This window comes from Triticum urartu, chromosome 2 (assembly GCF_003073215.2).
Source record: "Triticum urartu cultivar G1812 chromosome 2, Tu2.1, whole genome shotgun sequence".
Classification (NCBI taxonomy): Eukaryota; Viridiplantae; Streptophyta; class Magnoliopsida; order Poales; family Poaceae; genus Triticum; species Triticum urartu.
The window spans coordinates 146,483,911-146,498,065 of NC_053023.1; the positions used below are offsets into that span (position 1 = coordinate 146,483,911).

Consider the following 14,155-nt stretch of genomic DNA (forward strand, 5'->3'; position numbering starts at 1 on the left):
GTTGTGCTATATCTTCAACTTGCATGATTTTCTTCGGGACTCCTTCCAAATGTTTCCATTCCTCCACCTGGACTCCCTTTTCTTGCTCCTGGACTGCGCCACGACGCCGACAGTGCTATTCAGAGACACGTGGCACCTGTCAAGTACGCCAAGCATCCTTGTTTGACTCCCAAGATGCCACGAGCCTGCCATAATTAAGGTAAGCGCTCATCATTTTCTCTTTGCCCTGGTAAGAGATAGCTTTATTGATTAAGGTAAACATGATTACTACCTTTGCTAACTGAGCGAGTGCAATCTACAACAAATAGCACCACAATGCAAGTAGATATGCAGCCAATCGCTAGAACCACGGGGAGCACCGTCCTTGTTTACTCAGCGAGTTCAGTAACCTTCTTTTTTCCCCACTAAATTAGCCGGTTGAAGTTGGTTCTGTTCTCTTATTTTCTTGCAATACCCTTATAAAAGCTATGCCTGAACCCAGAGAAGTTCTGGTGAAGATTTATATGATTGCCGAAAATCTATTGTCTGCATGATAGTTATTAGCACTGATTAGGAGATGTTCCCTCGCAAAAAAAAAGTTTGTACTGACAGGAGATGCTAATCTAGCTGCATCAGAAGCTGAACCAGACATCATCATTAGTCATAATCATAGAATCTCTATTGCACTGCCTGGTAATTGACTGCAACTATTACTTTTCCTCGTGGGTTTTGCATTTATTATATATTTAGTTTGCGCAGTCATGTGCTATACGCCTATACCCGTGGTTAGGCGTGAAATAACATAGCTGGCTCTATTTTGCTTTAGCTGGTACTACTTTCGTGAAGAAATAGAAGAGCGTTTAGATCCCTATATAGTATTTTGCAAAAATAGCATGCCTGCACGGACTGAGATTGATGCTTCATTTGCCACCCCAGGCGATATGTCCAAACGCAAACCATCGCCGAATCTTGTCTTCAGGCCAACAGGCCATCAGGACCTGAAGTACCTCTACATGATACAAAAATGCTTGCTTGGGTGTTGCCTACGGATTGGCCTGTCGTGCTATAGTGGGTTGTCAAGAGGTATCTTTGCAGCTTAAGATCTAGCGAGGCGTGGTGTGGCGCGGTACTTGAAATTTCATGATGGTGCTGGGCATCTACTAGTCCAGATGATGAGATCTATGCTCTCCAAAAGCAACTTTTACTGCACACGCTTTAAGGAGGCAACCGAAAGAGAGATGCATTTAGTAATTTGCTCCTACGTACCGATACCACGCATGCACGCGCTACATCCAGAGAGAGTGACCCAAATCTAAGGCCCTGTTTGGTTCATAAGTCTTAGGACTTTTTCTAGTCCCAACTAAAAAGTCCCTAGTCCTTAAAAAGTCTCTTCCTGTTTGTCTTCAAGGACTAAAAAGTCCCTAGTCCCTCTCTAGAGGTTATTAAATGACCATGTTACCCCTATTATATAGAAAAATAACAACCAAACAATATTATGGGGTGGCAGGCCAATGGGTGCATGGAGGGGTATTGTTGAAAAAGTTCCAAAAAGTCCCAAAAAGACTCTCCTTGAGAGTCTTCTTCATTTAGTCCCAAAAAACAATTTTTAGTCCCTAGTAGTCCCTCCCGTTTGGTTAAAAAGTCTCTAAGAGGGACTTTTTCTAGTCCCTACACCAAAAAGTCCTTGGAAACAAACACCCCCTAAGTCATCACCTCCCAACTCTCCGTTCTCCCGCAAGGCCGACGGTGGATCCTGGCGGCATGGCGCCGCGGAGTTTCGGCGACGGGCGCGTGTGGATGGATACGTGCAGTATGGTGGTGTTGTCTAACGTCGTGGTGGTGTCGACGACGGGCCTGGCAAAGTCGGTGTGTTAGTACCGTTCTGGAGATGGATTGGTGAAAGACGGCGGCGGCGGCCTCTGAGGGTGCGCCGGTCCGGTGTGTGGCCCAGTCCCGGCATTGTGGCTTGGCTGGGTCATCCGGTTTTAAATGTTAGGCTTTGGTGCGATGTTTGTTTGGTATTCGGCTCAGACATTCGACACCCCTTCATTAAGCGAATATGAGTAGCGATAATTGTTGTCAAGATGGTGGCTTCAGGCTTACTGATGTACTCCCTCCGTTCCAAATTACTCGTCACAGAAATGGATGTATCTAGAACTAAAATACATCTAGATACATTCGTACTTGCGACAAATAATTCGGAACGGGGGGGGTATTAATTTGTAAGGTCTTCGTGAATAAATGGTTGCATGCATCATCCAAATGCAAAGGTTGGGGGTATATCCTCCTTTCTAAAAAAAACTCTGTTCTCCCTTCCTCTCGTCGCTCCTAGAGACGTGGCCAGGCTAAGGTCTTCTCCTGGTCGATGAGAGCGGCGCCGGGGAGATCTTTGTTGCGGCAGCCTTCGACAGTGAGATGCGATCTATGTGCGGTGGCTTGAGGCAGAGGGGATGGTTGTGCAGCGGGTAGTTGATTTTCTGATCGGGTAAACGATCTCTAGTATTGAGATGCCAACTTTTACGATCCCGTTTGCAGGTACGCGGGCGACAATGATGGCCTTCTACCGGCTTTGGTCGATGAGAGCGATGGTGGGGAGATCTTTGCCCCAACAGCCTTCGGCGGTGAGATGCGATCCATGTGCGACGACTTGAGGCAGAGGGGATGGTTGTGCAGCGGGTAGTTGATTTTTTGATCAGGTCAACGATCTCTAGTATTGAGATGCCAACTTTTATGATCCCGTTTGCGGGTACGTGGGCGACAATGATGGCCTTCTACCGGCTTTGGTCGATGAGAGCAATGGTGGGGAGATCTTTGCCCCAACAGTTTTCGGCAGTGAGATGCGATCTATGTGCAGCGACTTGAGGCAAAGGGGATGGTTGTGCAGCGGGTAGTTGATTTTCTGATCGGGTCAACGATCTCTAGTATTGAGATGCCAACTTTTACGATCCCGTTTGCGGGTACGCGGGCGACAATGATGGCCTTCTACCGGCTTTGGTCGATGAGAACGATGGTGGGGAGATCTTTCCCCCAACAGCCTTCGGCAGTGAGATGCAATCTATGTGCGGCGGTTTGAGGCAGGGGCGATGGCTGTGCATCACCGTCAATTGATTTTCTGGCCAAGCCGGCGATCTCCAGTGTTGAGACTCCAATGTTCACGATCCCGTCTGCAGGTATGCAGGGGACGATGTTGGCCTGTTGTAGGTCATATGCTTGGGTGTGCAGGTAACAACGTGGTCTGCCGTGACGAGGGATCTTGGATCTTCAAATCCGATAGAAATGACGAGTATGTTTTGCCGACTGATTATGCCGCCACAGACGAGGACGACAGATCATGAGGATGGTGTGGGATTATAGGAGCGTCCCAATATGAGATTTCAGCAGTGGTGACGACAACCTTCGTAGTTCGGAGCCTTTGGCGGCTCTTGCCGCGGCTTGACTGCTAGCTTGTCCGAGCATGATCTTCACTCATGTCGTACCTCACGGAGAGACCATGCTACACACGTAGTTGTTGGGATCACGAAAAGTGGCGGCGACAACACATGATGACTTTATTTTAGTGGTGCTTCTCAGTTAACGATCTCGAGCTCCGGTGTGAAAACTCGAGGTCTGACCCTAATTTGTTTATATCTGGCAATGACGACATTTTTATTGGGTCATTACCTTGTTAAAGACATTGTTTGGGCTTGATCTTCGGGGTGAAAATTCAGAATCTGACCTTCAATGGTTGGATATGGCGACGACGAGAACCTTTCTCGACGTACTTGTGATATCAAAGATGATTGGTCCAGATATGGTCGTGTTGTAGCTTGTTGATCACTGTTTTAATCATTATTTTTAATCCATCTAGGCATAGCTTCGGTCTTGAATGACTTTGTTATTTGTCGGTGTGATTTTTTCTGTATACGCGTGTATACATGTGTTGGTGTTAGTTGTGAGCATCTTAGTAATGCAGAGATCGGATGTGTACTCATTGTGTTTGTATACGTAGATGCTTTACTTAAGTTAATATTATCTCAGTCAAGATACATCCGTATCTAAACAAATCTCATATAAGAATTTTAGGACTGAGGGAGTATAAAATTCACTATCTATTAAAAAACTTGCATGCGCTACATTCAGATGTAAATCTTTCTCCTCGACCAGTAATAACACCGCGATTAACAACGTAGGAGCCGTTGCTTCATGCCTACAACTACTACTTTGCAGTAGATGTGGATCCACACGTATTATTCCGATCTCCGACAAAGTATTCTTGTTCCGTTGCACGAACGTGGCCCCCAAACAAACGCCGGGCGCTCCCATCGGTCCGGCCGCGTGATATGCTGCCGCTGCTGCGAAATGTATTTCCCATCAGCTCGACGACGACGAGATCGATTTGTTAATGCGGTACCGACACGCGGGGACAGGTCGGCTCGCCTATGATTCACGCATGGATGTACGGTACCCCTCCCGTGAAAAGGCTCATGAATTATGGGCGATGGAAGGAATCGCCTGCCAGAGGGGAAGCAGCAGGCCGTCCGTCCGGCCAGCCCGGCAACACACGCGTGGGTGGGTTGAAGAGACCAGGCTGGAACCATCAATCCCCGCCGACGTACCTCCCCCACTTCGATCGCCGTACCCGTACGTACCCAGCGCGCTGCGCTTGCAAGCGACGATCTACGGTCACGGACCCTGGGTGACGAGCAGTAACTCGGACGTGCATGCGTTGTACTGCTAGTACTACTAGCAGTTAACCCTAGCATCCTTAGCACCGTAAAGAACCGCAAAAATAACTCTAGCATCCGTAGCACCGTAAAGAAGAAGTGGAATCGCTATGGCACCGTAAACAAGTGGAATAATCTTGTCTACGAATCTACTACCGGTGACCGAGGGCGACGTCCATCCAAAAGCTGGTGGTGCGTTCCGTGGGATTCCAGGCCGGCAAAAGATGAGACGGGAATAGAAACAATTCCAGATTTCCGGCCGGCGAAAGTAGGCGACAGACCACGCGCAGCTGGATGTCAAAGAGGCTTTGCCGATTAGTGCCGGTGATAGCGACGGCGCATCTGCGCTGCGGCCTTTGGGGACACCTGGACGCGCCGCTCACCGTCGGCCACGCGCACGTCGGTTTCGGGCTTTCGGTTGGTCGCAGTGGGCCGAGCGAAAGCCCGTCGTCGCGCACGACGACTAGCTCTAAGCTGTAGCTGAGCGGGTAGTTACTAGTGAGTACAAGTAGTGGTGATCTATGATCTATCATCCGTGCCTTCTTAACTAACTCTATGATTGGCACGCGATGGAGACTTGGAATCCACGGCTGTTTGCCGCCTTTGAGCCAGCTTTTGGACATTACTAATGCCAACCCATCATAATATACTCCTACGTGGTTGGACAAAAAACATTAAATTGTCATGTATGTTGCCGTGAACTAACGATCATTTTCTTTTAAACAATCAACTAACTACTCCGTATATATCATACTAGCATGGATGGACTCACCGACACACGCTAGGAGCAGAGGGAAATAAACATATCAGGGGGAGGGTCGGAACAAGAGTGTCCGGTCTGCATTCAACTAATCAGGCAATAACCACTGAGGACCCGCAACTAATCTTAACGTCATGACTCCGTCAAGACACGCGCTCTTTTAGTTTGACATGAAAATGTGACACGCTCTTGAACAAACCCTGACTACTACAATATGGTTAGTGGCAGAATTTGGAGGTCCTTGTGTTCTTTGCGACTTCACCGGCTGATCGATGGCAAGTAGCTTTCATTTGGTTAGCTGCCACGAACTTTTAAAAATGTGAAGTTACACAACATTCACGTAACGGATTGTACAATATTTGAGATTATGGGGTTGTTCGGTTCCACAACTTGTCATATTTTACCACACCTCAATTTAAACAAGTTTGATAAAGTTAGATGTGCGTTTGGTTCTTGTCACAACCAAGATAAGAACTTTTTTTATTAGCAGTAAGCCCCACATGTCATAGATATGAAAGTTTGACAAGATTCCTTATGGTAAGCCAAAATGTGGCTAAAAATTTGAGCAAGTCAAGTGAGGCATGTGTGGCAAAAGATAGTCATAACCCAAACATACTAAGAAATTGAGCAACTCAAGTGAGACGTGTGGCAAAAGATAGTCACAACCTAAACACGGTATCTACCCCCCCCCCCCCCCCCCCCCCCCCCACTTCTCTTTTGGTATGCATTTGCATGGTGGTGCTCCGACTTGCACGTAAGAGACGATATTCTTTTTAATCTGAAATTGTCCCCTTTTTTTATTTCCACATTTCTTACCACTAAAACGTCAGTTCTCCCATGTCTTTTCTTCTAGAAGAACTGACTTCTTTATATTTTTGTTTTGTTTTGGCTCAAAGATAATGCAACATCTTTCAAAGCCCAATTCGCTTTGCAAATGGAGTACTCAAATGTTCTTATACATTTCACAGGAGTTTTGTGTAGTATATAACACACGATCATTTATATTATGTAACTATAATTTGAATTCGAATGGGATGGATGATGAAACATAAACATACAACTTAAATTCATTTGTGTGTGACTCCAAATGTATATGTTTGCCTATTATAATGTGGTGTGTTGATATCTGTAACACTTCACTCATGCGCAAGGCACGTGTAACTTACTAGTGTGAAATTAGAGCATCTACAAGCGAGGATCTCAAATTCTTCTCGTATGTCTGGGTAGCCTGCCACGTCAAACCGGGTTCATCCTGGACAAATAGGGATTTGAAACAATTTGAGGGAGCAGTTGTGTGCTTGGACAAAAAGGGATTTGAATTGGACACGCCTAAACACTGTCAGTTGTCTTGACGGTCGTATAGGGAAGCATCGGGTTTTTTTTTTTGGAGTAACATGCATGCTGCGTATTTCTGCTTGTCCGAACAAAACGAGATGTCCTAACAAAATACCATCTCGAGAGAAATAGGCGAGCGTAGGTATTATTGGAAAGCGGTGGAAAATACCCAAATTGTGTTAGCATTTCGTGTGCGACCGTGTTAGAGAGAGCACGTCCTAGAAAGGTAAAATCCCCATTTCCGTTGCGGTGTCACTGGTCCATGTCCAGATCAGATCCAAGCGCCATACACATCAAACCAAAACCAGATCTGACCAGCACAGCACAGTCCCAGCAAACAGTGCACGCGCGCATGATGAAAGAGACAGATCTATGATTAAACAATGATGGAATAATACAATGAGGGGTAATAATAAAAATATAAATCAAATCTCCTCAATTTGGTACAGGAAGGGGGCAAGAAAGAAAGAATCCGAGGCGGACGTGCGTGAGTGGGACTACACAGGAAGGAGATGCCGGCCCGTCCGGCCAGTTAGAAAAAATAGACACGAGATACAGCACAAAATGTGGTGGCATGCACAGACACGGACGCAGACAGCTCGTCCGAAAGGCGCGGTGCAGCGGCCGCCGCATGATTGCGTGTCCTCGTGGCGGGCCTCGACGGGGCCGGGCCGGCCGGCTGGCCTCCCGCGTTCGCCGGCTTTGCTCGCCTAGGCGAGGAGGGCGAGGAGGCCCAGCGCCATCGCGCACGCCGACATGATGCTCCCTGCCATGCTCTGGATCGCGCCCTGCAGTAACCAGGCAAAAATTTAATCGGCAGGTAAAAATAACGTGTTTACTAGCAGGAGCAGTGTCGTGGAGGCTTCCGGAATGCATTGTTTACGGGCGCGGTACACGCTCCGAGTTGTATAACAGCAGTGACTTGTAGAAGCTTGACTTTTGAAATGTTTAATTCTTTTATTTACTTTCCATTAACTGCTCTGTCCGTAGCAACGGCATGATGCACATGCGTGCCTGGCCAACATGTCGGGACGGGCCACATGCGGATGCATCTACCACCGCCACTGTTCTCACTCATCAGTCACTTCCCTTTCCCTAGTCACATGCTTGGTGGAGCCAAACAAAGCTATGGTCCTGCTAATGAGCAAGCCATTATGGCACTAATTACTAAATTAGCCATCTAAGCACTCATAGATGTAATACTAAACTCAGTAGCCACTGTAAGTAAGAGCATTGTTAATTATTTTACTACGTACTAACAGCGGGCAAAGTTCGGCGTCGCGTCCAACTACGTAGCAGTTCTTTGCCAAAGGAAAAAGAAACTACTGTCGGTTGTGCGTAGATCAGTTGTGAAACTTCGACGGGCACTGTCGGTTCAAATGGCGTAGTATAGAGGGTGGAGATGGGAACGTACCGCGGTGTCGTCGGCGGCAGCATCGAGTGCGGGGCCGGGGGCTTCGGAGTCGTCGGAGGCCGCGGGGGCCTTGGCCTTCTTGGACTTGGTGGGGGCCTCGGCGGCGACGGGAGCGGGGGCCGGGGCCTTGCTCTTCTTCTTCTTGGAGGACGACTTCTTCTTCTTCTTGGCCGGGGCGGGCGCGGGGGCGTCGGGCTTGGTGGGGATGGTGGCGGGTGCCTCGGCGACGGGAGCGGGAGGGGCGGCGACGGGGGCCTCGACCGGCGGGGTGCTGGCCTTGGGAGCCGGGGCAGGGGGCGAGGCGGCGGCCTTGGTGGGCGGTGCCGCGGCGGGAGCCTTGGCTGGTGCTGGGGTGGCCTTGGTGGGTGGCGCCGCGGCGGGGGCGGGGGTTGCGGGGGTGGTGGGAGCCGCTGCGGTCGGTGGGGTGGCGGCGACGGGCGTGGTGGTGGTCGGCGCCGCGGCGGGCGCGGGCGTCTTCTTGGCGGGAGCCGCCGGCGTGGGCGTGGTGGTGGTGGGCGCGGCGGCCGGGGCCGCGGCCTTCTGGGCGACGGCGGAGTGCGCCGCGAGGAGGCAGAGCAGCGCGAGGCAGAGAGCGCCGGCGCGCGCCATTGCGGCTGTGTGTGTGCGGGAGAAGGCGAAGGCTCCGCTCTGCTCTGACTGCCTCTCTTTCTTTGTGTGGCTTTACGATGGGAGTGGCACACGCAGCGAGGGCGGTGATAAATAGCGCAGGAAAAGGAGGGAGAAGCGGCGGGGAGGGGGAGGGGGAGGAGGTGCGGGTGAGGGTGCGGCGCCACAACTGGCAGTGGGCCAGCGGGGCCATGTGGGGGTTGGTGTCGCCAGTTGGTCGGACGCGTTCGCGTGGCTCCGTGGGGGTGGGCTACCTCCGAGCGCTGCATTCTTGTGTCTGTCTGTACAGAGCGGAGAGAGAGCCGTTGGGGACGGCTCTCTGCGTACGCATGCGCGCAGAACGGTCCTGAACAGGGAAGCGCAGAATATGGGCTGGTTGGATGTTGCGCCGCGCGTCCGCTAGCCGTTATGTGACGTTTTTACAGTTTTACAGTACCTCATAGACTAGGCTATCTCAAAAAAAAAAAACATCATACACTAGACTTATTGATTGAAAATGAGTTAATACCACTATTTTTGCTGCATCAAACAACCCTTTATTGCATGGTGATCATCGTTACAACATGGTAATAATTTCTTCAGGGGATCCTCCATCAACACACTGCGGCCCTGTTTGGTTAAGACTAGAAAAAGTTTGTTTTAGTTCCTATGTAACTAAACAGAAGTGACTTTTTCTTCATGAACTAGAAAAAGACTTCACTGAAGGATTTCTTTTCTTCAGTCCTTGGGACTAAAAAAAGTCATAGTCTCTTGTAACCAAACACCCTCTGCATACCTTACGCCTAGCCAAACTGACTAACTTATGAGCTACACAATTCGTCTCTCTAGAAATGTGCTTAAAATTCAAGTGTGGGAATTATGTGCTTAAAATTTAAGTGTGGGAATTCACATGTAATGTGATAGCTATTGTAAAAAATGGCAGCAGCAGCAACTCCAAAGGAATGTCCACTATTGTTCATCGTTTCACTGTTTTCCGACTATACTTCTATAAAGTTGCACCTTAAAGATTAATTTGTGTGTGTTCGGGCATTTGACTAGACTAAAGAATAATTTTCTGAAAGAAAGGTTTACTATGGGGCAAAACTAAAAACGGAAGGGCTATGCTCAGATTTTTACTTGTGCTATTGGGGACTTTCTTTTTGGTTATCTGGGTCTTCCTTTGCATTATAAGAGGCTTGGTAATAAGGAATGAAAAAGTGGAAAGAAGAAATGTGAAAGGAAAGCAGCTATGTGGCAGAGAACCTTGCTTCCTATGCAGGGTAGGCTAATCCTTGTAGCAACTTGCATGAGTAACATTCCTAGCCACATGCTCCTTTTCTATATTACCAAATGGCGTAGGTAAAAGATTTTATTTTTCTCCTGGGCTCAGTTGATCTGGCAAGAAAAAGAAGGTGTGCATAAATATCATCTGATAAACTAGAATGATGTGTGCCAACCAAGGGATCAGGGTGGCCTTGGAGTTAGTAATTTTGATATTAAGAATATAAGTCTTTTATGCAAATGGCTTTGGAGACTAGAAAACGAGGAGGGAGATTGTCAGGAGATGGTTAGAACGAAGTATTTGAAAAAGAAAACTTTGACTCAATGTGAACCATCTCCTAGCAACTCTCATTTCTAGAATGGCTTGATGGAAGTTAAAGATATATTTTATAGATGTTGTCAGAAAGCTGCGGGTGATGATTGCATGACTAGATTTTGGGACGATGCCTGGTGACGCAGGTAAATCTGGCAGATCTTAGGTAGGGGGTCCCGAACTAAGGTCTTGAGACAATGGTAAAAGGACATGGGTCTTTTACCCAGGTTCGGTGTCTCTATGAAGGCAAAATCCTATGTCATGCTTGTGTTTTATTGCTTTGGGATGGAGTACAAATCACAGTCGATCTACTCGGAGATTGTTGTGTGTCGTCTACGAGCACTACCCCTTGGTTTATATAGGTACCGGGGGGCTAGGAATACATCTTAGTCGGTTACATGCAAGGATAACGTATTGTAGAAGACTTCTAATATCTTGGGGTGTACGTCAAGCCTTCGAGAATCCTCCTTTCATTTGCCATGGGTCGCGTCGACATGGCCCACTAGTGAACCGACATGGGGGTCCTCGGCTCGGCCCACTAGACTGAGAGACGACGTGTTGATAAACCCCCAACCAGGACACCATCAGCAGCCCCTGAACCGGTCTTCAAGTCTGGACGCGCCTCGGTTCTTCCGAGTTGTTCTTCCTCTCGGGTCGCCAGTCTTGAAAGAGGTTTAATGAATCCTCCTTAAGTCTTGATTTATCAGACTAAATCTGAGGTGTCCAAGGCCATCCCAGCTTTCGATAAGCATCTTACCTTCCTTCGGTTGCACCATTTGTCGGAATTATTTCCGCATAGTCATTCCTTAGCTACGAAGTATTCCCGCCCTTGGTTTATGATGAGGGTTTGGCCTAGCTTTGATAGCATAGACCAATCCCATCTATGAGCCTACATGGCTGCAATGTCCCCCACCTGGTGGGTTAGCATAACATGCGAGCGTGGGTTAAGGCCCGACCATTGTCACATCCCATCAAAAAAGCGATCATGTGCCCCGATGCATCTAATATTTAATCAACTGCCCCCTCAATTCTAGTGTGTGATTAACGTAGTACTGGACCTTCTTATCTAGATTCTAAATATGTTAACCGTATGTATTTTATTTTCAATCGCTTCTAGCCTTTGCATAACATGCTCCAGAGTTAATGCAATTTCATTAATAGTAATAGGTGGTGATCCCACTAAATTTCTAATAGCATTGAAAGCACCCATAGGGTGACTACTCAAAAAATTCCCTCCGGTAATAGTGTCAAGCACAAATCTAAACCAAGTATTAACACCGACATAAAAATTGTGAAGAAGAATGGTAGTAGATTGGTTAAGAGTTGATCTATTCTGAGCATCGCAAATCCTATGCCAAGCATCTTTTAAACTTTCACCTCCCCTTTGTTCAAAATTTAGTACTTCATTCTGAGGGGTACAAGCAACAAGAGAATAACTAGCCATAGTGGCAAAGCAAGCAAAAATGCAAAATTAAAATATCTTTTGTGTTTTTGTAAAAAATAGAAGTGGGGGAGATGAAAATGAGAGGTAAAGACAAATAAAAATAAGAGCAAGTAGATGATAGTTTGTTTGAAGGTACTTGATAGGTTTTGATGATGTCTCCTGATAGGTCCATGTTGCATCATGTTTTCCTACTGTTATTTAGAGTGTTTTTAATCATTATAACACTATATGGAGAAATTCTAATGCCTTTTCTCTCTTAATATGCAAGGTTTACATGAAGAGGGAGATTGCCGGCAGTTGGAACTCTGGACCTGAAAAAGCTATATCAGATATACCTATTCTGCACATCTCCAAATGACCTAAAATTTTATGAAGATTTATTTTGGAATATATAAAAATTATTGGAGAAAAGAAATACCAGAGGGGACTACCCAGGTGCCCACTAAGCACCAGGGCGCGCCTACCCGCTGGCGCGCCTGGTGGGTAGTGGGGCCCCTGGCCAGTCTCCAGTGCCCATCTTCTTGTATATAAGCCCATTTTCCCTAGAAAAAAATGAGGGGGGGGGCTTTTGGGACGGAGCACCGCCGTCTCAAGGCGAAACTTGGGCAGGAGCACTTTTGCTCTCCGTGGAGCGATTCCGCCGGGGATACTTCCCTCCGGGAGGGGAAAATCGAAGCCATTGTCATCACCACCGACCCTCTCATCATGGGAGGGCCAATCTTCAATATCACCATCCCATCTCAAACCCTAGTTCACTCTTGTATTCAATCTTTGTATCAAAACCTCATATTGGTACATGTGGGTTGCTAGTAGTGTTGATTACATCTTGTAGTTGATGCTAGCTGGTTTATTTGGTGGAAGATCATAATGTTCATATCTATTATGCTATTCAACACCCCTCTGATCTTGAGCATGAATTTCTTTTGTGAGAAGTTACTTTTGTTCTTGAGGACATGGGAGAAGTCTTGTCATAAGTAATCACGTAAATTTGGCATTCGTTCGATATTTTGATGATATGTATGTTGCGATTCCTTTAGTGGTGTTATGTGAACGTCGACTACATGACACTTCACCATATTTGGGCCTAAGGGAATGCATCATGGAGTAGTTACTAGATGATGGGTTTCTAGAGCAACAGAAGCTTAAACCCTAGTTTATGCGCTATTCCGTAAGGGGCTGATTTGGATCCATATGTTTAATGCTATGGTTATATTTTGTCTTAATTCTTTTTTCGTAGTTGCAGATGCTTGCGAGAGGGGTTAATCATAAGTGGGAGGCTTGTTCAAGTAAGAACAACACCCAAGCACCGGTCCACCCACATATCAAATTATCAAAGTAGCGAACGTGAATTCGCCCTATAGTGAGTCGTATTACAATTCACTGGCCGTCGTTTTACAACGTCGTGACTGGGAAAACCCTGGCGTTACCCAACTTAATCGCCTTGCAGAAAAAGGATTGGGCTACCTTGCTGCACTTTTGTTACCGTTACTATTACTTGCTCGTGACAAATTATCTTGCTACCAAACAATATGTTACCGACAATTTTAGTGCTTGAAGAAAATACTTTGCTGAAAACTACTTGTCATTTACTTCTACTCCTCGTTGGGTTAGACACTCTTACTTATCGAAAGGACTGTGGTAGATCCCCTATTCTAATGGGTCATCAAGGCTCTTTTATGGTGCCATTGCCGGGGAGTGAAGCGCTTCTGGTAAGGAAAAATATATACTACGTGCTGAAATTTACTGTCACTTGTTACTATGGAAAACCATCCTTTGAGGGGTTTGTTCGGAGTATCTTCACCTTGACCAGAAGCACAAAGAGTTGCTCCTCAACCTACTGCACCTACTGAAAATATTTATTATGAGATTCCTTTGGGTATGATAGAGAAACTGCTAGCTAATCCTTATGCGGGAGATGGAACATTACATCGTGATATGCACCTAATCTATGTGGATGAAGTTTGTGGATTATTTAAGCTTGCAGGTTTATCCGGAGATGAAGTTAAGAAGAAGGTCCTCCCTTTATCTTTGAAGGGAAAGGCATTGACATTGTATAGGCTATGCGATGATATTGGAGCTTGCGATTGGAGTCAATTGAAATTGGAATTTCACCAAAAGTTTTATCCTATGCATCTAGTTCATCGTGATCAGAATTATATATATAATTTTTGGCCTTGTGAAGGAGAAAGTTTAGCACTAAATATGGACTTGACTCTGAGATAGTAGCCTCTTTTTATGAATCTTTTCCTACTCATGTTAATCTCCCTAAAGAGAAATGGTTTAAATATCACCCCCCTGTTAAAGAAAAGATTGAGGAGCC

At 46.8% G+C, this 14,155-nt stretch overlaps 1 protein-coding gene across 1 annotated transcript; it reads right to left on the reverse strand.

Moving 5' to 3' along the window:
* Positions 1-7,130: 7,130 nt before the first annotated feature.
* LOC125536451 (classical arabinogalactan protein 9-like) lies at positions 7,131-8,888 on the reverse strand. Its single transcript, XM_048699680.1, has 2 exons — positions 8,192-8,888; positions 7,131-7,565 (listed from the first exon to the last, which is right to left on the reverse strand). The coding sequence occupies exons 1-2, from the start codon at positions 8,798-8,800 to the stop codon at positions 7,488-7,490; spliced, it is 687 nt and encodes a 228-aa protein (XP_048555637.1). The 5' UTR covers positions 8,801-8,888; the 3' UTR covers positions 7,131-7,487.
* Between the last annotated feature and the right edge of the window lie 5,267 nt (positions 8,889-14,155).